General features: G+C 44.8%; 2 protein-coding genes across 4 annotated transcripts in view; one reads left to right on the forward strand and one right to left on the reverse strand.

Moving 5' to 3' along the window:
• The window catches only part of fam185a (family with sequence similarity 185 member A), a 59,922-nt gene extending 50,135 nt beyond the window's left edge, over positions 1 to 9,787 (forward strand). For all 3 annotated transcript variants that reach the window (XM_086010426.1, XM_086010425.1, XM_086010424.1), the window contains 2 exons: positions 1,802 to 1,936; positions 9,228 to 9,787. In XM_086010426.1, coding sequence (XP_085866552.1) covers positions 1,802 to 1,936; positions 9,228 to 9,343 — 251 coding nt within the window. In that variant the 3' untranslated portion in view covers positions 9,344 to 9,787. The remainder of the gene's footprint in view (positions 1 to 1,801; positions 1,937 to 9,227) is intronic.
• A 2,574-nt stretch (positions 9,788 to 12,361) lies between these two features.
• fbxl13 (F-box and leucine-rich repeat protein 13) overlaps positions 12,362 to 25,355 on the reverse strand; it is a 301,931-nt gene continuing 288,937 nt past the window's right edge. The window contains exons 21-22 of the mRNA XM_086010428.1: positions 24,046 to 24,209; positions 12,362 to 14,564 (exon numbers count right to left, since the gene is read on the reverse strand). Of these exons, the coding sequence (XP_085866554.1) occupies positions 14,426 to 14,564; positions 24,046 to 24,209 (303 nt within the window). The 3' untranslated portion in view covers positions 12,362 to 14,425. The remainder of the gene's footprint in view (positions 14,565 to 24,045; positions 24,210 to 25,355) is intronic.

Consider the following 25,355-nt stretch of genomic DNA (forward strand, 5'->3'; position numbering starts at 1 on the left):
TTTATTTTTTTCTGCTGCTGCTTGTTTTTCAGCATTCCTTTGGTGCATGGCTCTGAAAGCAAAATTGCAAATAAAGTGCTCAACAAGGTGCCCTGGAGTTGCCATTCAGTCCATGGTACTCAGTAGGTTCCTGAAATGTTCTGGCATGCTTACACATATTTGAGCAGGAGTGCTGTATGTTGTCTGCCATTCCATGTAGGGAGGTCTGAAGATCCTCAAGGGACTTCTGTTGATTAATCAGTGTAGCACACTATGCAGCCCCTGTAAGTTACAAATTCATGGGTCCCACACCAGCTTCCTGTCTGACCCCCTCTCCCTTCACTCCTCTAGTTGCTGCTTATCTGCTGCCATGTTGACTTGCTCCTCCTCACTGATGCTCAGTCCCTCACCCAGTACTCCCTGATGACACTCTTATGTTTTCCCCCAAAGTGGATGTGTCTGGGCTGGTGCTGGTTGGGTCTGAAGTCTTAATGGGACTTTTTCCTGATCCTCCTTGGTGCCAGCTTCTTCATCTTAGGAGACTACTTACAGAAAGAGAAAATGGCTGCCCGAGTCATTCATTGAATGTTAGGTGCCTCCAAGAATATGATGTTGAACTGAATACTTATCTTGGTGGACTGATATAAAACCGCTAAGACCTCCCTTGCCCATTCCCTCAATGGGCTTCATCCACCCCAATTATTTGGAGAATCTATTCCTCATTGTGGATGAGGTGTCATAGGTTGGCTGAGATGCCACCCATACAGGATCACTGCTGATGGTTATATGCAGCCTTCTCACTTGAAAATGAAGAGACCCTTTGAGCACAAGGAGGTAACATAAGAGCACCCTAAAGAGAAGCCTACAATCTACTTGTTGTGAAAGGATGAGCAGGAAGTAAGAAAATAGTTCTGGGAGTGAGTTGGTGAGAAAACATGCCAGAGTTATGTGAGTGAAGCGAAGCCTATCCCCATGGTAACTACCTAGGTGGAGGTGCTGTTTTTAGGGATTTAAGAGGTTTAAAAAGTAAGTGGTGGAGTCCGTGCTTTACAGGCTGCATTGCAGATGTGGCAGCATACTTTGGGCTGAGTGCTTGGTGCATGATTAATCCAGCCATCCGCTTGCTTTGAGTGGGCATCATAATGTCAACAAGAATTATATTTTAAGCACTGGACTAGAGCCAAAAATGCTTTTTGCATGAGAACCTGATCTCTTACTCTCCAATACAATAGCAAAATAGTGCGGATGCTGGAAATCTGAAATAACAGAAAATGCTGGAAACACTCAGCAGGTCAGGCAGCATCGAGGAGAGAGAAACAGAGTTAACGTGAAAGTGACTCTTACAATTGGCTGCAGTACCCCAGGGTTGGAGTGTATCTGTCCTTCCACCAGCTAACATGGCACAGACCAGCAATTCATCTGGGGGATCCCAATGTATATGGTGGTTGTTTTTCTGTTAGATGCGTATTAAGGAATATTTCTCTGTTAATTTCTAAAATTTACATTTCAGTTAAGACATACTGCTCCTTTAATAATATATGTTCATTGCTAGAAACCAGTTCCCTCATGATATCATCCTTAGAATATATTTTGCAACTTACTGCTTGAAGGAAGATACTGCAATTGTTGGTTCAAAGCAGTATTTTAACCTGTGACACTATTTTTGGACAGACATGTGTACAAACTATTTGCACTAATATGTATCATTTCACGTGGACTAGGGTATTGACTTTTTTAAGATGTGTTTACTTATGTTTTTACCTCCATGGAGTGTATGTATGAGATTTCTCGTGCTTTCTAAAAGTCTTCTTTATCTTGGCAGGTTCTATCACATTAAAAGTGCCCAAAGCCCTAAGAGCTGAGCTGCAGTTATCAGGGGCCATGGTAGAGGTCAGTCCTGAGATTCACTTGCAGGATATTGACAGCAGCACAGAACAAGGTCACCAAACTATTTGTGGTAAGATGAACCTTTACAAGAATAAACCTAAAGTTAGGTGTGAAAAAAACTCTCCATATAGAACAAACATTAATTTAGTTTGAATTGTTATCTTCCATCTTTTGTAAGACCAACATGTAAAAAAACTGCCCCATTCCACAAGGAAATATGTGAAACCAATGTCATGCAACAAGTAGAAACTATTCATTAATTTTGGTACATTATGTTGTTTCAACAAATAGCACAGGTATTGAGTGGCTTACAACAGTCTTTCTCACAGTTGAAACTGTAATGTATTGTCAATGCTGCTCCGTTTGAAAAATTCTTAAACAATTCAGTTCAACATAGTGGCTAACTGTAATAAGATATTGTTTCTTCTTTTGCTGAACCAACCTTTCTTGAACAATAAAGGGGAATAATCAAGCAAATAAAAGTGTATTTGTTTCACTGGGATGTTCCATATTGTTGGTCACAAAGAAAACTTTTAAAAATGCATTATAACCATTCTCACCCACTGTAGCTAACTATATGAAGAAATAAATGTGTGCCCTTTGTACCACAGTTAAGTAAATACAACATAATGCAGAATATTATTTAGTTGCTATTTTTACCTTTGGAAATAAAATGAAGGTTTGCTAAAAATAATTTAAAATCATTTATTTGAAAAAATAAATTGTGTAAAAAATAAAAAAATAAAGTTTTATCTAAATTTCCAGCATTTATTGTTTTTGTTTCAGCTTCAAAATTAATCATGATTCTGTAACTGATTTTTTCAAAGGGTGCTGATCACTTAAGTTTTAGAATAATGTATTTTTGAGTAATTTGAAATATATATTCTCATCAATTTTTCTCCAATCCTAATTTATCAGAGATAATTTTCACCTGATCAGAAACTAGTGGACAGCAGGCGCTAACTTATGCCCCACTGATTTTGTATTGCAGTGTGTTGTGTCACATCGCCATCCTTCATATCAAATCCTATTTTTGATCTTTAAACTTATTTCATACCTGCTTAGTGTGTCTTGAAGAGCATTGAGCATTGCACTCTTTCCAAAACATCCTTAATCCTTTTTCACCTTTGAGTAAATATTCAAATAGCTTGTAAATAAAATGTTATTTCCATGGACAGTCTTGGATGCAACCTCCATTCCTTTTAAGTAAAATTGATAAAAAGGGAGAAAATAGAATACGAGAGAAAACTAGCAAGAAATATAAAAACAGACTAAGAGATTCTACAAATACGTAAAAAGGAAGAGAGTAGCAAAAGTAAACATTGGTCCCTTAGAGGCTGATGCAGGTGAAATTATAATGGGGAATAAGGAAATGGCAGAGACTTCAAACAAATATTTTGTATCTGTCGTCACAGCAGAAGACAAAAAAGCATACCAAATATAGTGGGAAACCAAGGGGCTAATAAGAGTGAGGAACTTAAAGTAATTAATATCAGCAGAGAAAAAGTACTTGGGGAAACTAATGGGACTAAAAGCCGACAGATCCCCTGGACCCGATGGCCTACACCCTAGGGTTCTAAAAGAGGTGGCTGCAGAGATAATGGATGCATTGACTGTGATCTTCCAAAATTCTCTAGATTCTAGAATGGTCCCAGCAGTTTGGAAGGTAGCAAATGTAACCCCGCTATTCAGGAAAGGAGCGAAAGAGAAAACAGGGAACTACAGGCCAATTAGCCTGACATCAGTCATCGGGAAAATGCTGGAATCCATTACTAAGGAAGTGGTAACAGAGCACTTGGAAATCGTGATATGATTAGGCAGAGTCAACATGGTTTTATGAAAGGGAAATCGTGTTTAACAAATTTATTAGAATTTTTTGAGGAGGTAACTAGCAGGGTAGATAAAGGGGAACCAGTAGATGATGTATATTTGGATTTCCAAAAGGCATTCGATAAGGTGCCACATAAAAGGTTGCTACGCAAGATAAGGGCTCATGGGGTTGGGGGTAATATATTAGCATGGATAGAGGATTGGTTAACGGATAGAAAACAGAGAGTAGGGATAAACGGGTCATTTTCAGGTTGGTAGGCTCTAACTAGTGGGGTGCCACAAGGATCAGTGCTTGGGCCTCAGCTATTTACAATCTATATTAATGACTTAAGATAAAAGGACCGAGCGCAATGTATCTAAGTTTTTTTGACGATAAAGCTAGGTGGGAAAGTAACCTGTGAGGAGGACACGAACTTGCAAAGGGCTATAGGCAGGTTAAGTGAGTGGGCAATAAGGTGGCAGATGGAGCATAATGTGAGGAAATGTGAGGATATTCACTTTGGTAGGAAGAATAGAAAAACAGTACGGCCTAGAAATTGGGTTGGTAGCGCCGGCGCTGAGCGCCTAAAGAGACCTAGAATTGGGGCGAAGCCCTATGTTGGGGCGAACGCTATGAGGATAGCGCCGACTCAGAAATTGACTTACATTTAGCGCCTGCGCTAAGTGTTTGCGCGCGCCCGCGAGCGCAAGCAGCTCATGACGTCATTTCAGTGTGCAACGCCTTTTAGGAGCGCCTGAGCGCATATTGGGTGGCACCCGGAGCCTTAGCGCCCAGCGCTATTAGTGACAGTTCGAGGGAGGGCTAACAGGCCCTTCTCGGAGTAGGGCGGCGCTATTTAAAGGGGACAGCTCTAGTGCAGAATCTTCTGCCACTTGGCCTGCTCATTGCGATCGCTGCTAGAGAGAGTTGGCGAGCTAATGTGGAGCGGAGTTCTGGGAATTTAGCTTTACAGTACTTGGGACCTTCAACCCTGTCCCAAGCACTTGCAGCACTACACCTAAAAGCCTTTTGACCAACTGGCATCGGAATGGGAGCTTGTTTGGAGGGCGACGGCCTCATCGCCCAACACTGTGAAGGGGCAGAGAGACGGCGGGAGAGAGGGCCGGGATTGGCCAGAAGGAGGAGGGGCAATGGAGGTCGGCCAATCCGACGGGATGCTGCGAGGGTCTTTAGGCAGCAGGTGACAAGCCTTGACACGTCGGAGGAGCAGTGTTTGCGAAGGCTCCGAATCTGGAGGGACATTGTTACTGATCTGTGCCACCTGCTTGGTCAGGATCTGCAGCCGCGTGAACGCTGCAGAACCTCTCTGTCCGTGATGGCTACACTGACTGAAGGCCTCCATTTTTATGCCAACGGATCCTTTCAGTCAGCCATTGGGGACAATGCGACTGCCGCTCAGGCTGCAGTCCGCTGTTGCATCCGGCAAGTGACAGATGCCCTTTATAGGCGAACGCGTCCATTCATTACCTTCCCTTGGACCCTGCGCAAGCAGGCGGAGTATGAGGAGGAGGAGGAGGAAGAGCAGGCGGAGGAGGAGGAAGATGGAAGGGCTGCTGAAAGTGGAAGGTCCATACGTCAGAGGCTCCTCTGGACTCGTCTCGACACCCCTGTGGCGGAATGATGAGAGTCTTACCTCATGCGCACTTTGGATGTTTGAGGGCCTCTGCATGCCAGCATCACTGAAAGTAGTCACATGCACCAAGCAACATTGAAACTTCTGTTTATTGACACAAAAGTCTTTCATTACAGCTAAACAACGTAACGTGAGCAGAAACCATAACTTCCAAAAATAAATGTGACCTGTTCGGCAAAGCAGCAAAACTCAACAAAAATCCGCAACTATAACAGCAGGTGAGGGTGTCCTTGAATTTGGACAAACAAACGTCTCAGCACCTCCCTCTACAACTGGCCCCTTGAGGGAGAACGACTTCTCTTTCGCGCCCGGCCCCTTCCCTCCCTGCTGCTCCTACGTAATTGCATCCCAGTGGCGGGCTCAAGGCTGGGGGACGCTTGCCGACTGGAAGCGCAGAAGCCCCTGAGGTACGGCCTGGCCGACCTCTGGGCTTGGAGGGTGCGGACGCAGGATGCTTGCTTTGAGCATGGCTGGAAGCAGTGTGGGCTGCAGGTGGTGGCAGCTGCAATGCAGGCGTCCCAGCGCTGGCATGTGCAATGGTCTCCTGACGAGAGAGGACACTTGCACCATGGTCGGACGACACACTGGCTATCTGAGGGGAGCGGCTCGGCTCATCCGCCACAATCGCAGGCTCCACGGATTCCTGGCCTTGTACGGGAGTGGAAGGGCCCGGGGTGATCCTATCTGATGCAGAGAGGGTGGCTGCAGTGAGACATCGCGTTGCGTCAATCTGGCTGTGGAGGAGCCCAGCAACTGACTGCGTGGCAACAGTGAGGACCTGTGTGCCAGGTGCCAGTGCTTCGGAGAAGGCCTGGACAGTTCTTCCCATGGCTTCGGACAAGGCAGGAGCCGACCGCTCCACTGCCTCGGACAAGCCCTGCACAGACCTTTCCAGGGATTGTCCGAAGCCCTGAACAGTCCTTTCCATTGCCAACTCAAAGCCGTGGACAGTCCTCTCCATTGTTGGGCCGAAGCCCTGGATAGTCCTGTCCATTGTGGCCCCGAAGCCCTGGATAGACCTGTCCATTGTTTCCCCGAACACCTGGAGAGTCCTCTCCATTGTCGCGCCAAAGCCCTGCAGAGTCCTCTCCATTGTTGCCCCAAAGTCCAACATACTACTAGCCAATGAATCTATTGACTCAGGCATCTTCTCCACTGCAGCCATCAGCTCCGTGTGTCTGACCCAGGCCTGTTTGCTCATCTCTGCCAGGCGACGGACCTCATCTGCACTCTGTGCAGCAGTCATGACGACCTGCCTTGCCCTGCGGGGAGACGGTGGCCGAACTTGCCTATCCCCCCTGCGTTGCTCCATGCCGCTTGGTCCGGCAACTGGTTCATCCTCAGAGCCACCCCCTCCCCCCTCCCCTCCAGGGGACTACTATCCCCAGTCTGCAGATGTCTCAGCTCCCCGGATTCTGCAACGGCTGGTCCGGATTCCTCCTGGTCCTCGCCTCCGGTGGCACTGGCACTGGCAGCTTCAGCGCGTTGAGCCCGAGTTGGTGCTGCTTCATCTGAAAGAGGGAGGTGGAAGAGTGGCTTTAGCAAAAGGACAGGTTTGCTGAAAGGCATGCCAGATTTCGGCATGGCTCTGACATGGCTGCACACTGAGGATGCATGCTGGCGGGGGGACCAAGTGGAAGGCAACAGGTGGAAAAGGTGAGAGTCTTACCCTCGCTGTCGGTAATGGGGTCGGCAGATGCAGTGGTCACTAGACCAGACAGACGTCCTCCAAGTATCTGGTGCACTCTCTCCTCCAGATCCGTGAGAGTGACCACTTGTGCAGGTCCGCCACCGGTTCGACGCTGTTCTTTTCTAATCTGCGCCATCTTGGACTGCAGGGGAAAGAAGGGGAGGTTCTGTTACATGAGGCCTTGAGACATCATCGCATGCCCCCCATGTTGCAACAGCCCTTACATGAGGCCTTGAGACATCTGTCCATGTGTCTGCCCAGAAAGGGCCATGGGTGCATACTGACAGATGGCCAGTGGCGCATTATTGCAGCAGGGTGCCCGAAGTCAGCTGCAGATGGAGGGAAGCACAAGTTTGGTAAACCATCACTCACCCTAACGATCCGTGTGAGGTCGTTGAATTTCTTCCTGCACTGAACAGGGGTCCTGGTCGCCATGCTGCTGGAGTTGACCCTCACAGCAACCTCCCTCCAAGATCGTCGATAAGCCTTCTGATTTGGCCTCTTGCCATTATCCGGGTACAGGACCTGTCGCCGGTGTTCAACTGCAGCCACCAAGTGGTCCAGAGCCTCAGTGCTGAAGCGCTCTGCTCTCTGCCTAACCTTCTCCATAATGAACAACTTTATACCACCAGACAAGGGCGAGCGCCGAATCTGAGGCCTACAGGGCGTTGGGTGTTGAAGCTCAGTCTGACTGACCCGCCCCTTTAAGAGCCGGCCGGCGCCTGCAGGTCTCGTGCTTTGCCGTAATTGAGTTCACCTGCGCTGCGCCCGTCCGCGTCGAAATTGAGTAGCGCCTGACCCTTTGCGCCTTAAGAGCACCGTGCAACGGCTGATTTAGCGCCTCAATCCCCTTTGGGGGCGATGCAACCCAATATCGCGCCAGGCGCGGATAACTCTCGTCTGGCTATAAACTTTGCGCATCGCCAGTTCTAACGCCTCAAGCGGGGCTATACCCAATTTCTAGGCCTATATTTTTTAAATGGCGAGAAACTATTAAATGTTGAAGTTCAGAGAGATTTGGGTGTCCTTGTACAAGAAACAGAGTTAGCATGCAGGTACAGCAAGCAGTAAGGAAGGCAAATGGCATGTTGGCCTTTATTGCAAGGGGGTTGGAGTATAAGAGTAAGGAAGTCTTGCTACAATTGTACAGGGCTTTGGTGAGACCACACCTGGGGTACCGTGCACAGTTTTGGTCTCCTTATCTGAGGAAGGATACACTTGCCTTGGAGGCGGTGCGACGAAGGTTCACTAGATTGATTCCTGGGATGAGAGGGCTGTCCTATGATGAGAGATTGTGTAGAATGGGCCTATACTCTCTGGAGTTTAGAAGAATGAGAGGTGATCTCATTGAAATATAAGATCCTGAGGTGGATTGACAAGGTAGATGCTGAGAGGTTATTTCCCCTGGCTGGAGAGCCCAGAACTAGGGGGCATAGTCTCAGGATAAGGCGTCAGTAATTAAAGACTGAGACGAGGAGGAACTTCTTCACTCAGAGGGTTGTGAATTTTTGGAATTCTCTACCCCAGAGGGCTGTGGATGCTGAGTCGAGCATATTCAAGGCTGAGATAGATAGATTTTTGGACTCATGGGGAATCAATGGATATGGAGATCGGACAGGAAAGCGGAGTTGAGGTTGATGATCAGCCATGATCTTATTGAATGGCTCGAGGGGCCGTATGGCCTACTCCTGCTCCTAATTCTTATGTTCTTAATATGGGCAGTAATGTTAAAAAAAAAAAATTCTAAAGTGTTACTAATTATCCAGCTGCAAGATAGACATATAAAATATTGCTTTAATTTGTTTATAACTGAACTAGTGTTTGAAATGTTTCAAGTTTATTCTGTTCCTGTCAAAATTAACTTTATTTCTACAACACAAACCCTACAAATAAATATATACAAGCCACATTTTGTGTTATTTCTAAAAAACGCATCAGGCTTAAAATAATAGTCCAAAAATGAAACTATTGAAAATAGGTTATTTAAGCGAAGCAATGACATCTATACTTTAATATACAGCAAAACAGCAGGAAAGAGGTTTGCAAAAAAGTGACTGTTACTTGGAACAAATGAGACTTGACAGATCTGTGCTTGTGTTACAGAAAGAATGAACCCAGTCAATACAAACGTTATTTGTAAGGTGAAGTAGAAAAAGTACTGTTCTACATGCTTCAATAAATAATGCATTTTTCCTCTGGGATTTCAGCTTTTCTGAATGGTAGAGGAGAAGGTGCACATTTAATCAAGGCTCATGCAGTGCGTGGCATGCTGAACATAAAAAGTCATAGTTGGATTGAATCTCTCAAACTAAAGTCATTGTAATGAGTCCTTACTATACAACTTGTGGATTTTTTTTCATTATCGATGAGTCTCAATTTTGTGTCCATGTATAATTGTTACAGATTCACTTGTGATACTTTAACATCATTTTGTTGCAGTTGAAGTAATCATGTTTGTTGTGTAACCTTAATATCTTAAACTCTTCAAAAAATTGTCTAGAACTGAATTATTAATTGTCAAATGTTTGTCAGATTTTTGTGTTTCAACTTTACAATGTTTAATTTCTTGAAATAAACATGGAATAAAATCTTAAGCTGATAATATTGTTCAGTGAATGTACTGGTCACGGTCACCTTTTTGTATAATCACAATCCTAGACCTATACTGTGATTTTAACTTTACTAAATATGTACCCACAAATATACTTTTTAAAGAACGGCTTTTGCCATATTGCAGATTCATTATTAAAATTTATGTTGCTGCAAACTTGTTTGATCTTTTACAAAAGCTACAGATAACACTTGGGTTAAGCATCAGTAAATATATGAAGAATGTATTCGAATTACAGTGAAACCTATACAAACTGGATACCTGCAAAAAACGTACACTTATTGACCGTCCCAAAGAACTTGAAACCATGGACATTCGCAAATTACAAACAACAGACAGCCTTCAAGGCACCAAGTCTGTTTGCAACTTAAAACATGGGACACGCAGATAAGTGCAAGTTGGCAACAAGTGGGGAAAAAATGGCTTGTGTGAAATGGGGATGTCTTTAGCGGCAGAGAAACCACTCTATCTTTGGGATTGAATGCTTGCACGGCTCTAACCCAGGGATAGAGCGATTTCTCTGCTGCTATGGATGCTGGGTAAAGATCTCCCATTCCACAAAAGCCGGAACTGCACCAGACATGGGGCTCCCAACCCTCCCGGAGTGACCGGTCATCTCCCGACATGGAACATGGAAGCCCCTGGTGATCACTGGAGTTTTTAATGAAGGTTATTTACGTGCTGATCAATGCATTAAATTTCCTGTTGCAGTGCACCACACCCCCCCACCCCGGCTCTGTGACATCACCCGACCATGCCCGCATGGAACGCAGTCGGGAGGAGGATGGAGAGTCGAGAATCGCGGGGATCGACATTCAGGAGAGGGTCTGAAATGGGAGTGTCTCTGAAATTGGGGGGTGGGAATAGATGGAAATTAGGGAATGGGGGCTCCGGGAGATGGAGACTGGGGTCTAGGGGAATGAAGGAGACTAGGAGTTGGGAGGGGAGAAAGTGGTGGGGCACCATCATTGTTTGCAGAGCCAGGTGCAGCAGCAACAATATAATTGCAAAATACTGCGGATGCTGGAAATCTCCCAGACCTGAAACGTTAACTCTGTTTCTCTCTCCACGGATGCTGCCTGGCCTGCTGAGTCTTTCCAGCATTTTCTGTTGTTACTGCAGCAGCAACAACATGGAGTGGGAGCAGAATTGAAAGAGGAGCAGCCAGTAAAGTGGAAGAACACTGGGAAGGGAGGGGGAAAGTTCTTAAAGTGAGGACTATTGGACTGTGGGATCCTTTACCATGTAGCCATTGAGGTACAGGCTAATATTTAATATAAAAGGGAAGGGGATAAATATCTGAAAAGGATCTGGACATTAAAGGAGAGAGCACCAGGGCTGAAGGCCTCCTGAGCTGTAATTTCTCGGTTTTCCCTCTTCACCTGCTCATGGAAGGCCTCCTGGTTCTTGGAACTTCTCCCACCACAGCTGCTGGCACGAAACCACGAGCAAAGGTACTCAAGTACAGGAGACCCAACCTCTAAAGTAAATGCAATTACATTGTAATAGTCATGTGATTAAATGTCACGTGATCATGCGTTGTTGCATGGTCAGATGTCTTGTGGTCAGAACATCATGATCAAACCTCCAGGAATGCCTCATGCTGGAGTTGGCAACCCTAACTGGGAAATCCTTCAAGCTTCAGTCTGTCGAGCAGTGCGCCATCCACCTTCAGGTGATGGTATTCATTTTTTTCCATTCCTCTCAAATGTTAGCGGACATTTCTAATTTAAGACAGTATTAAGTGCAGAGCAGGGGAGCATGGGTGCAGAGTGTGAAAGTGGCCGTGGAGGAGGTAAGCTCCAGTCAGACAGCGAGCAACGGATGCGATGCACAAGCTGAGCGAAGTGCAGCACTCAAAACCCAATCGAAAACGTGCGAGTGGCTGGAGAGAGCGGGAGAATGTAAAGCTGCGAGTGGAGGATCACCTCTTAATCCACCAATGTCAGGTACTGATGAGTTGCTAACAGCCCCCTACCCATCCCCCAGCACTTCAAACATCAGCAGCACACGGAGGGAGGGGGTCCCAGACTGGGGTCTGCAGCCCATTAAGCCCCTAATTCGGCTGGGATCTCCCAGGCACTCCGGCCCTACACCAGCCAGCTTGCCTTGTGCAGGCTGCCAACGTAGCAGATCCCAGGATCAGGACATCCCTCCCTCAATGGAAAAGGACCCCAGGATGGCAATGAACTGGAATACACAACAAACAGAAAATAGAACTGAAATTACATCCCATTGGCAGGGCTCCAGAATTAGGCACAATCCCAGGTGAGCCCGAAAGAAAGAAGGAACGCTGCAGGAGTTACAGCCAATCTCGGGATATTTGGCTCATCCAGTTTACTGTACATACATTGACCATTTTGAAAATAAAGACACCTGCAAATAAAGGACACCTGATGCAAATCCCTTGGGCGTCCCTAGTTTACAGGTTTCACTATACTATATAATATAGCTACAAAATATGTAGTATTAACATAAGTAAGATCCAATTTTAATCTTGTATCTTTTGAGAGTTGCCCTGAACTTAAACCACAGTGTACCTATTGAAAAGAAAATGATTTCTTCTATCTGTTTAAACTTATGACAGACTATGCATTTGATTATTGGTTGTAAAGCGCTTTGGGACGTCTTGAGGTTGTGAAAGGTGCTATATAAAAATGCAAGTATTTCTTTACTTTTATTACTATCTTTCTAATTTAAAAGCATGCAATGAAATTTCATACGCAAACCTTGTTATTGAATAATTCATGTCCTTTATTTGTCAGTTTGTTTTGAAATGTGTACATTCTACAAAAGTAGTTTAAACAAATCTTTTCAAAACTGACAAGCAATACTTTGAACATAGTGTTGCAGCAATATAATTTTTGGATGTTTCATTACTAGAACTACTTTAATAGCTCAATGACTAATAAACGATGTGTGTAGCAGAAGAAAATCCAGTGTTGCACAATTTAAATTCTAGCTTATGTGCACACGTATATAATTAAAAAATACAACAATTGGAAATCTATAATGTTCAACCTTATGATCAGTTTAATATGGAATGCTTGCCATACACAGTTCGTTACTGTATCCAGAGTTTTCTTCCCTATCTTTCACCACTCCTGCCCCCATTTTAACCATTACCCATTGAACTCTCAAAATAGTGAATGCTGCAGAGTATGCAAGTATGCTTTTTTTGCAATGGTCATTAGATTATAATTGAAGGACTAGTATACTATTTTGTTATTTTTACATGTTACAAAGGAACAAATACCAGGGTTAAATGTTAGAAACTTACTTGACTGCGTGACTAATCTACTGGAATTTTTTGAGGATGTAACTGGTAAAATAGATAAGGGAGAACCAGTGGATGTGGTGTATTTGGACTTTCAGAAGGCTTTCGATAAGGTCCCGCATAAGAGATTAGCTTGCAAAATTAAGGTACATGGGATTGGGGGCAAGGTATTGACTTGGATAGAGAACTGGTTGGCAGATAGAAAGCAAAGAGTTGGAATAAACGGGTCGTTTTCCGAGTGGCAGGCAGTGACTAGTGGGGTACCGCAAGGATCGGTCCTAGGACCCCAACTGTTCACAATATATATTAATGATCTGGATGAGGGAACTGGATGTAGTATCTCCAAATTTGCAGACGACACAAAGCTGGGTGGGCACGTGTACTGTGAGGAGGATGTCGTGAAACTCCAGTACGATTTGGACAGGTTGGGTGATTGGGCAGAAACATGGCAAATGCACTATAATGTGGATAAATGTGAGGTTATCCACTTTGGTGGCAAAAACAGGAAGGCAGATTATTATTTGAATGGCAATAGATTGGGAGAAGAGGAAGTGCAAAGAGACCTGGGTGTTCTTGTGCACCAGTCGCTGAAGGTAAGCATGCAGGTGCAGCAGGTGGTTAAGAAGGCAAATGGTATGTTGGCCTTCGTAGTAAGAGGGTTCGAGTACAGGAACAAGGATGTCTTGCTGCAGTTGTACAGGGCCTTGGTGAGACCGCACCTTGAGTATTGTGTGCAGTTTTGGTTGCCTTATCTGAGGAAGGATGTTCTTGCCATGGAAGGAGTGCAGCGAAGATTCACCAGGCTGATACCTGGGGTGGCAGGAATGACGTATGAGGAGAGATTGGGTCGATTGGGCTTGTACTCACTGGAGTTTAGAAGATTGAGAGGGGATCTCATCGAAACCTATAAAATTCTGTCAGGCCTGGACAGACTAGATGCAGGAAGGATGTTCCCGATGGCCGGGGAGTCCAGAACTAGGGGTCATAGCCTAAGGATAAGGGGTAAGCCATTTAGGACTGAGATGAGGAGGAATTTCTTCACCCAGAGAGTGGTGAACCTGTGGAATTCTCTGCCACAGAAGGCAGTGGAGGCCAATTAATTAAATATATTCAAGAATGAGTTGGATATATTTCTTAAGGCTAAATGGATCAAGGGATATGGGGAGAAGGCAGGGACAGGGTACTGAATTTGGATGATCAGCCATAATCTCATTGAATGGCGAAGCAGGCTCGAGGGGCCGAATGGCCTACTCCTGCTCCTATCTTCTATGTTGACATAGCTTTGATTATAATAATTTATGTGTATACTATTTAAGATGATTTTGGTTTCTTTAAATTAGTCAGGTCTTCCCACAACAATAAATACAGTGCTATCTTGGACTTTTCATTGTGAAGTTTATTTTTTGCTGCCCAGGTAATCAATAGGTCATAGTTAAAGGTTCTGCCTACAAATTATTAAATTAAAAATATATAAGTTATATATATGTGGATTTCTGGCATTCATAGCAATCTAATGATTAAGCCTTTTGTGTATTTTCATCTTCCTCCTTGTTGGTGACCAGAAGGTTCCCTTGGCTGTCGTATCCAAACCAAATAGGTGGATTTTCGTCACTGTATTCCAATTGCGGAATATTACTTACTGCTTTGACAGCTTGTCTAAATTAGAAAAACAAAACACTTATTAGATGCAGTAAACAAATGCTCTAGTGAAATGCGTAGTACAAATTAAAGGATGGAGGGAGGGAGGATGGAAGAGAATTTTAACTAGTGCAGCATGTGCTTCATGCAGGTTGGCACTGTTGCCAAGGGAACCCTGGCGGGATTGGGTGGTACCTTATCTGTTTCAATGTTCAGTACAGAATTATTTGTGTTTATTGCAGTGAGGGATATTCATTCTAGATGGGGAAAGCCTTTTTACATTTTCTGGTTAAGATATAGTGAAACCAGATGCAGAGAAAAGCTACATTTGCTGTTCTCTTTCCACCCCTCCCCCAATAACCTTAGCTTAAACTATTTCTTGCACAAATCATCTTTGTTGAGACTGCTGGGTTAGTGCCAAATAGTGAACAGTTTTGTCCTGTGGACCTGCACCCACCAGGAACTGGTTTGAGACTGTCCAGATTTATTTCAAATGAAGCCCTTGCAGCACAAATCATGGCTGTTTTGGAACCCACGTCCCAGAGATGAAATGCTAATTCAATGGCCTAGATTTTAAGCCCCACCACAGCCTTCCAACGGGCAGAATGGGTCAGGCAAGGGGTTAAAAAATGAAATAGCGATCCTGGCGGCTGTGATATTAATGAGTATCGAGGTCGACGAATCTCCCGCTGTAGAAAGGTGGGGGGCTCATGACTACATGTAAACCAGGGTCCTAAACTGCAATTAGAACCTCGATTTAATTTTAACGAGTGCAGCACGTGTTTCACGTAGGTCGGCACAGTTGCCAGGGCAATCCTGGTAGGATTGCCGTGGTAACTGCTTAGTGTGCTAGGGTCCCAATCTGAATAAAGCTTGAGCACAGAGCTTGGAGACAGAGCTGGGTGAATCCAAACAGAGTGGAAGAATTTGGTGTTACTAGGAATTCGGTGGCGAGGAGGAAGACGGTTTCTCACGTCCAACTCAAAAGAAGGAGTGGAGTCACAGAATCCGAGATTTCTAAGTTAAGTATCGAGATATCTAATATTTAGTTTCTTTGTGCTCCAGAACTAGCCGTGCCTCTAGCCAAGCTGTTCCAGTACAGCTACAACACTGGCATCTATCCGACAATGTGGAAAACTGCCCAGGTATGTCCTGTCCACAAAAAGCTGGACAACTCCAATCCGGGCAATTACCGCCCCATCAGTCTACTCTCAATCATCAGCAAAGTGATGGAAGGTGTCATCGACTGTGCTATCAAGCGCGACTTACTCACCAATAACCTGCTCACTGATGCCCAGTTTGGGATCCGCCAAAACCACTCGGCTCTCGACCTCATTATAGCCTTGGTCCAAACATGGACAAAGGAGCTGGATTCCAGTGGTGAGGTGAGAGTGACTGTTCTTGTCATCAAGGCAGCATTTGACCGAGTGTGGCATCAAGGAGCCCTAGTAAAACTGAAGTCAATGGGAATCGGGGGGAAAAACTCCCCACTGGCTGGAGTCATACCGAGCACAATAATTGTGGTGGTTGGAGGTCAATCATCACAGCCCTAGGACATCGCTGCAGGAGTTCCTCAGGGCAATGTCCTAAGCCCAACCATCTTCAGCTGCTTCATCAATGACCTTCCCTCCAACATAAGGTCAGAAATGGGGATGTTCGCTGATGATTGCACAGTGCTCAGCGCCATTCACAACTCCTCAGATAATGAAGCAGTCCATGCCCGCATGCAACAAGACCTGGACGACGTTCAGGCTTGGGCTGATAAGTGGCAGGTAACATTCGCGCCACAGAAGTGCCAGGCAATGATTATCTCCAACAAGCGAGAGTCTAACCACCGCCCCTTGACATTCAACTGCATTACCATCGCCAAATCCCCCACATCCTGGGGGGTCACCATTGAGCAGAAACTTAACTGGACCAGCCACATAAATACTGTGGCAACAAGAGCAGGTCTGAGGCTGAGTATTCCGCGGCGACTGTCTCACCTCCTGACTCCCCAAAGCCTTTCCACCATCTACAAGGCACAAGTAAGGAGTGTGATGGAATGCTCTCCACTTGCCTGGATGAGTGCAGCTCCAACAACACTCAAGAAGCTCGACACCATCCAGGACAAAGCAGCCTGCTTGATTGGCACCCCATCCACCACCTTAAACATTCACTCCCTCCACCACCGACGTACCGTGGTTGCAGTGTGTATCATCTACAAGATGCACTGCAGCAACTCGCCAAGGCTTCTTCGGCAGCACCTCCCAAACCCACAACCTCTTCCACCTAGGACAAGGGCAGCAGGCGCATGGGAACACCACCACCTCCAAGTTCCCCTCCAAGTCTCACAACATCCTGACTTGGAAGTATATCGCCGTTCCTTCATCGTCGCTGGGTCAAAATCCTGGAACTCCCTCCCTAGCAGCACTGTGGGAGTACCTTCACCACACGGAATGCAGCAGTTCAAGAAGGCGGCTCACCATCACATTCTCAAGGGCAATTAGGGATGGGCAATAAATGCTGGCCTTGCCAGCAATGCCCACATCCCACGAACGAATAAAAAAAAAGTATCTCAGTGGTTCTTGTTAAATTTGAGTAAATAATTTTGTTTTTTTTCTCTCTAAGTTAGGATAGTGTGTTTAACTAAGAAGTTTAGTTAGTAGTCTAATAAATAGAGGCATAGCAAGGCACCTCAGTCCCGTCGAATGCACATCCTGTGCCATGTGGGAAGTCCAGGATGCTTCTCGTGTCCTGGATAACCACATGTGCAGGAAGTGTCGTCAGCTGGAGGAGCTCGAGCTCCGAGTTTTGGAGCTTGAGCAGCAGCTGGCATCACTGCAGTGCATCCGTGAGGCTGAGAGCTACGTGTATAGCACGTTTCAGGAGGTGGTCACCCCACTGCTTAAGAGTTTGCAGGCAGAGGGGGAATGGGTGACTGCCAGACAGACCAGGAGGACCAGGCAGGTAGTGCTGGCATCCCCTGACTGCATCTCGCTCTCTAACAGATCTGAATACTGGTGAGGGCGATGGTTTCTCTGGGGAATACAGCCAGAGCCAAGTCCACGGCACCATGGGTGGCTCTGCTGTATGCGGGGGGTGGGGATGTGGGGGAGGAGGAGGAGGAAGATGAGAAAAGAAATAGTGATAGGGGATTCAATAGTTAGAGGAACAGACAGGAATTTCTGCGGCCACAGACGTGATTCCAGGATGGTATGTTGCCTCCCTGGTGCCAGGGTCAAGGATGTCACGGAGCGGCTGCAGGACATTCTGAGGGGGGAGGGTGGACAGCCAGAGGTCGTGGTCCATATCGGTACCAACGATATAGGTAGAAAGAGGAAAGAGATCCTGCAGGCAGATTTTAGGGAGCTAGGAAAGAGATTAATAAGCAGGACCTCAAAGGTTGTAATCTCCGGATTACTCCCGGTGCCACGTGCTAGTGAGTACAGAAATACGAGGATAGAGCAGATGAATGTGTGACTGGAGAGATAGTGCAGGAGGGAGGGCTTTAGATTCCTGAGGCATTGGGACTGGTTCTGGGGAAAGTGGTCGCACCTCAACAGGGCCGGAACCAATAACCTCGCGGGTGGTGGTGGGGGTAGGGTTACTAGTGCTGTTGGGGAGGGTTTAAACTAGCTTGACAGGGGATGGGAACCTGAGCGTAGATTCAGAAGGGAGAGAAGCAAAGCTGGAAATAGAAGGCAGAAAATTAGAAAGTGAGTTTGGAAGGCAGAGGAAACAAAGGAGTTTGGCAGTGTTTAATGGCAGTACTTCAATGCAAGGAGTCCAGTGAATAAGGCAGATGAGCTGAGGGCCCAGATAGACACGTGGAAGTATGATATCATAGCTATTATTGAAACATGGCTGAAAGAAGGGCAGGAACGCCAGCTCAACATTCCTGGTTACAGGGTTTTCAGACGAGATAGGAGGACAAAAAAGGAGGGGGGTTTGCAATATTAGTTCAAGAAACAATTACAGCTGTGAGGAGGGATGATATGTTAGACAGATCATCCAATGAGGCCATATGGGTTGAACTGGAGAACAAAAAAGGGGAAATCACACTGCTGGGAGTGTATTATAGACCGCCAAACAGTCAGAGGGAGATAGAAGAGCAAATATGTAGGAACATTTCTGAGAAGTGCAAAAACAATTGGGCAGTAATAGTAGGGGATTTCAACGACCCTAATATTAACTGAGATAGAATCAGTATAAAAGGTATAGAAGGCACAGAATTCTTAAAATACATTCAAGAGAACTTTTTTAGCCAGTACGTAGCAAGCCCAACAAGAGAGGGGGTGGTTCTGGTCTTAGTTTTAGGGAATGAAGCTGGGCAGGCAGAAGGGGCATCAGTGGGAGAGCATTTTGGTGGTAGTGATCATAATTCAGTTAGATTTAGCGTAGTTATGCAAAATGGACAAAGATAAATCAGGAGTAAAAGTTCTCAATAGGGGAAAGGCCGATTTTACTAAGCTGAGATGTGATTTAGCAAAAGTGGACTGGAAACAGCTACTTGAAGGTAAATCAGTGTCAGAGCAATGGGAGGCATTCAAGGAGGAGATTGTGAGGGTTCAGAGCAAATATGTTCCCACAATGAAAAAGTGTGGGACTCCCAAATCTAGAGCCCCCTGGATGTCAAGGGGCATACAGGGTAGGATAAGACAAAAAAGGGAAGCTTATGTCAGATACCGAGAGCTAAATACTGTAGAAAGCCTAGATCTGTATAGAAAGTGCAGGGTGAAATGAAAAAGGAAATTAGGAAAGCAAAGAGAGGGTATGAAAAAATATTGGCAAGTAAAATCAAGGAAAACCCAATGATGTTTTATAAATTCATGAAGAGCAAGAGGATAACTAAAGAAAGAGTAGGGCCTAATAGAGACCAAAAAGGTAAGGAGGCGGAAGATGTGCGTATGGTTCTGAATTAATAGTTTGCATCTGTCTTCACAAAAGAGAGGGACAAAGCAGATATTGTAGTTAAGGAAGAGGATTGTGAAATATTAGATGAGATAAACATAGTGAGAGAGGAAATATTAAGAGGTTTAGCATCGTTGAAAGTTGATAAATTGCCAGGCCCAGATGAAATGTATCCCAGGCTGTTAAGAGAAGCAAGGGAGGAAATAGAGGAGGCTCTGACCATCATTTTCCAATCTTCTCTAGCTACAGCAACCTAGGACATTCCATCTGGACCAGGTGACTTAATCAACTTTCAGTAATGTTAATCTTTTCAGTACGTCTTCTCTATCTATTATTATCCTGTCCATAACTTCCCTATCTTTTACTGTAACCTTCACATCATCCACTTCTTTTGTGAAGACAGATGCAACGTACTCATTTAATACTTTTGCATGTCCTCTGCCTCCACATGAAGATTTCCCCTTGTGTCCTTATTAGGCCCAACTTTTTCCCTAACAAACCGCTTACGCTTTATACAGTATATTTATAAAAAGTTTTAGGGTTCAATTTAATGTTGCTTGTTAATCTTTTCTCGTAACCTCTCTGCCTCCTGCATTAACCTTTTCAATTCCTTCCTGTACTTTCTATAATCTTCCTGGTTATTAACTGAATCTTGCTCTTGACATTTGCCATAAGCCTCCCTTTTGTTTTATTTTAACTTTTTAACTTTTATTTCTTTTGTCATCCAGGGCGCATTAGCTTTGGGTGCTCTACCCTTTCCCTTCAAAGGAATATGCCTAGTTTGTACCTGAATTATCTCTTCCCTAAATGCCCTCCATTGCTCCATTATTGCTTTACCCGCAATCACCTTTTCCAATCTATCTGTGCTAGGTCCCTTCTTAAATCACTGAAATTAGCTCTTCTCCATTTAGCATTTTTACCATCTCTTTCTATAATTACTTTAATCACCGTTAGCTAGATGATCTCCTACTGTAACACACTCCACTAATCCTACTTCATTTCCCAGAACCAGATCCAACACTGCTTCTTTCCTAGTTAGACTGGAGACGTATTGATCGAGGAAGTTCTCCCATGCACATATCAGAAATTCCTCTCCTTCCCTACCCTTAGCACTATGTTTTATCCCAGTCTATTTAGGGTAATTAAAGTCTCCTAATATTACTACTCTTTTTTTGTTACATGCCTACAAATTTGCTCATCTATCTCCTTCTCACTGTTTGGAGCTCTATAAAAAAAACTTCCAACAATGTAACAGCCCTAGCCTCTGTTCCTCAACTCAAGCCAAATAGATTCAGTCCTCAAATCATCTAGCAAATCCTTTCTACTTAGAACAGTAACATCATCCTTAATCAATACTGCCACGCCCCCTCCTCTTTTTCTTTATCTATCATTCCTGAATACTTGGTAACCAGGAATATTAAGAACCCATTCCTGGCCTTGTTGAGCCATGTCTCTGTTAATGCAATAATCCCATGTAGCAATTTGCGCTGCAGCTCACCAACCTTATTAGTTACACCACGGACCTTGACGTACATACAATTTAATACCTCCTTCGTCACTTTTGCTATTTCCCCCCAATCTGGTCCCTGCAATTTTTGGGATATTCCTAATTTTACTGCTGTTTATATCTCTCTGCCCTCCGATCTCATTTCTGCCCCTCTCTGCTATTTCCGGGTTCCCCATCCCCTGCCAAATTAGTTTAAACTTTTAAGTGTACTCTGTTGCTAACTCTCTAGAAGCTTTGTAATTTATTCTTGTCTATCTTTGCTTTCAACTCCTCTGTTGTTATCTCGTTTCCTTGACCTCTTTCTCTCTCTCTCTTTCTTGTTTAGCTGTCTCCGAATGAAAATAGCAAAACCAGTAGTTCCCCTGTAATAACCTCCTCAACCCTATGAGTACAGCATATGGAAAAAGTAAAGCCCAACTCTCCTAAATAGCTCACGACAGAAAGGAGCTGATGCAGTTTGGGATCGGAAAATTGGTCCAAGTTGAACCTTGGCACCTGTTATTGGTCTCCAAGTAAATATGCCCAGCAGGACAGGGAACAATGAACAAATTAGAAAACATCTGGTAGTGTTATGGGGGATTTCAATTGCCTATCTATTAAATGGACTGATGGATGGGGGAGCGGGGGCAGCCAAGTTTAATGGGAGGCAAGGCAGAAATATTTGTTGATACTGTCAGCAACTACTTTTTAACATGTTGGGGAGCATACTAAGGAAAATGTTAGATTTAGTCTTTAGCAGTGACCCTGGGATATTATCTGATCATGTGGGGAAGCACCTGGGCATTGATACAATTAATCAAAATGAAGAAGGCATTAGATTCTGTCCAGTTGGATAGAATATTTGAGTTGGCTAGGAATGGGAGAACTATGGGCATGCATATAAAACACATGAGCAGGGAGTTAGATTAGAAGTTAGGAAGTGTTTCCTTTCAGAGAGTCATCATCCTCTGGAACAGATTACTGAATCATGCGGTGGGTATGAATTTCCTGCAGTCCTTCAAAAATGGTTCAGCAATTTCCTGAGGGAGGAAGAGATTTATAATTAGAGATGGTAATATGAAAGTTAGCTAGGATTAGAAGGATTTATGGGTTTTGTGGTCTCCTGGATTGCTTGATTGTGATAGGTCAGAAAGGAATTTCTCAAGAGTTTTTCCCTAAATTGGCTTCAGGTTTTGTTGTCTCTCCAAAGAGAATATGTTAGAGAGAGGAAAACCAGCAGATAAATGGACAAATGGTGTACATGTATGCACCATGCCTGAAAGGGGTGGGTTTGATGGATTGGATGGTTTCTTCCCATCTTTTTAATATTTCTATATATGTTGTTCAGTATGTTTGTATGTAAAACTATTCAAACCAAAAGATGGGATCTGTAAAGTGTCTCCCATAATAGCAGCATTCATACCACCTAAAGGAGTTCCACTGCATCTAACTGGAAGGTACACCAAGTGTAGCACCCTTTGGCAAGCCACTGTTACTTCCAGGGTCAGACACCCAGGAATGGACCAGGCAAAATCCTGCCCTATTGAATTTGCACTGCTGTAGGAGACTGGAGGAAAATCTCCTTTTAGTTAATGGCTTGGTAGCTCAGGTGGGAGTGCCAACCTATCACTATTTTTAGCAAGTCTCTACAGCCCTTAGTGGAGTGAATGGAGAGAATGCTACATTGCAGGACCCTCTAATTTTGGGTGGGGGTAAAACTAATGTATTCAGCAGTTCTTCTCTTCAAACTGATCAGACTGACACTAAGGCCTCGATCGTAACCTCCCTTGCCTAGCAAGAAGGGTTAGGATTAGGCCGAGTTGACTTATCGGCCTGTGGTTGCTCCGTTCCCGCCAACGCCATTTCAGGTAGGCAGGGGCCTACTTTAAGTTCAAAAGTCGCACCCCAATGACGTCATCGGTACCACAACGTGATTTTAATGTTGAATCGGGGGAGCCCTGCATAGTGTACAACCCAACAGCCAAACCACGGCGGGAGGCGCTGGCTGGCTAGCCAGAGTTGGCCATGGTAAGCATTGCAAAATTACTTTTGTGAGAACTCCTTGTGGACCAGGAGTGCTACCCCCAGGCCCCGCAAGGAGTGCTTGGGCCCCCGCAGTCCTGGCCATGCCTCTCTATCGGCTGCCAAAGCCTTTGCCTAGCACTGACATTATATTGAGTCCCTGGCCTCTTAAGGCTCTAGACCCAATTTCCCGTTTCCGCCTGCTGGCCCTGACATCAATCCTGCCAGTTTAGGGCAGGAGACAGTGCTGCAATATTTAAAAGTGACCTGGGAGTTAAAGTGGCCCAGACTCGCACTGAGCTCTCCGTGGGGATTTCCCTCCCGCCTGCACCCCCACCCGTTGACATTTCTTTCTCTCCTCAAAAGTTATTCCACGTACTTGTACACATGATGCCATTAGTGTCCTCTTGCCCTGATTTTTCAGAGTATTATGGTGCTCAAGAATAATATAGAAGTACTGAATACTGTGTCATTACCCCCTCCCCTCCTCTCCACTAGACTTCAATGCTACATCTGGTATTTAATTTATGAAAATGTATGTATCTGGACTGCCAGTTAGGATACCAACATATTTATAAAATTAGATATATTTTTTAATGAGGTACCAGATCCAGAGAAAAATTAAGACCCACCATATAGTCTATGGTTAGTGCCAATTACTACTACTTTACTACATCACAGAAAGACATTTCTTAAGTCAGTACGTCACTTCTATAACTCTATCACAAAGCCAATTTGCCTTACTACCACTCGCCCTGCTTTCAAAAACCTGAAAAAAATCTCTTTGCTCTTTCCCTCTTCCTCCACCTTTCCTCCTCCTTCTTGGTGTCCATTTCTCCCCTTCTGAAGTGCTCTGAGATGTTTATTTTATTTCAGAAGTGCCACGGAGATATGTACTGCTGTTGGCACTGTCTGTTCTTAAAGGCTCGTTCTCAGGTTAAAAGCAATTGGTCAAACTCCTATTCTTCTATTTTCAGTCTGGGTATTTATATTCTCTCTGTTTACTCTGATTTTGTTCTCTCTCTCTGCATAAACACAAGAAAATGCAGGAGACCTCTTCAGGCCTATAATAATCATACTAGGGTGTATTATACTTACTTAGTGATCTTTGTGCAGTACAGCATCTTAAGAATCCGTAGCTTTTTGCAGCCTTTCTTTAGGAATGTAAATATTGAATCAGTAAGATTGACGCAACCTGAGATGTCCAAGGAGCAAATATAATGGCAAACCCCAGCTAGGTACTGGATGCTTAAGTCAGTAATCTGATGGATCGATGAAAACAAAACAAAAAATAAAAACTCATTTTGTAAATACAACATTTTATTAAAACAATCATCATAATGCTCTAAGGCTGACACTTCAGTGCAGTACTGAGGGAGTGCTACACTGTCAGAGGTGCTGTCTATTGGATGAGATGTTAAACCGAGGCCCCGTCTGCCCTCTCAGATGGACACAAAAGATCCCATGCCACTATTCAAAGAAAAGCAGGGGAGTTCTGGTGTCCTGGCCAACAGTTATCCCTCAGCCAACATCAATAAAACAGATTATCTGGTCATTCATCTCATTGCTGTATGTGGAAGCTTGCTGTGCGTAAATTGACTGCTGCCTTTCCCTGTATTATGAGTCACTACCACTCCTGAGGTTGTGAATGCGCTATACAAATGTAAATTATTTATTTTATACAAAAGCAAAATACTGTGGACACTGGAACTCTGAAATAAAAGCAGAAAATGCTGGAAATACTCAGGAGGCCAGGCAGCATATGTGGAGAGAGAAACAGAGTTAACGTTTCAGGTCGATGACCTTTTGTCAGAATTTTGAAATAATGGCCTCAATTTTAACCCCCCGTCACCCAGCGAGAATGTTGCGTGGGAGGGGTTAATATTAGGCCAAGTTGACTTACTGGCCTGAGGTCGCTCCATTCCCACCTGACACCATTTTAATTTCGCCAACTATCAAGTTGGCCAAGGCTCCCGCTAAGGGCAGGCGGGGGTTTACTTTAAATTCAAAATTCACGGCCTGATGATGTCATCGGTGCTGTGAGGTGATCTTAACGAAAAGGGAGTTTCACTGCGATTTGGGGGGGGGGGGGGGGGGGGGGGGGGGGGGGAGTCCCGCACTGTCTGGAGCCTGACGGCAAAACCACGGTGGGAGGTACTGAAGAGGCCAAGGTAAGTTAAAAAAAATTACTTTTGTCAGAACTCCTTGTGGACCAGAAGGTTCAGGAATGCTTCCCCCAGGGACCACAAGGTGTCCTTGGGCCTCCCCAGCTCAGGCCTCCCCCTAATCACGGTGGAACTCCCCCCCCACCTCCCCATTCTCAATTGCCTCTGCACCATCTCCCACCTGATCACCTTCAGACCCTACCTCCCGCTAAATGCCAGGAACGATTTCCACGATCCCCGGCT

Source organism: Somniosus microcephalus, chromosome 17 (assembly GCF_052327205.1).
Source record: "Somniosus microcephalus isolate GS21.2 chromosome 17, FLI_Smic_1.0, whole genome shotgun sequence".
NCBI classification, from domain to species: domain Eukaryota; kingdom Metazoa; phylum Chordata; class Chondrichthyes; order Squaliformes; family Somniosidae; genus Somniosus; species Somniosus microcephalus.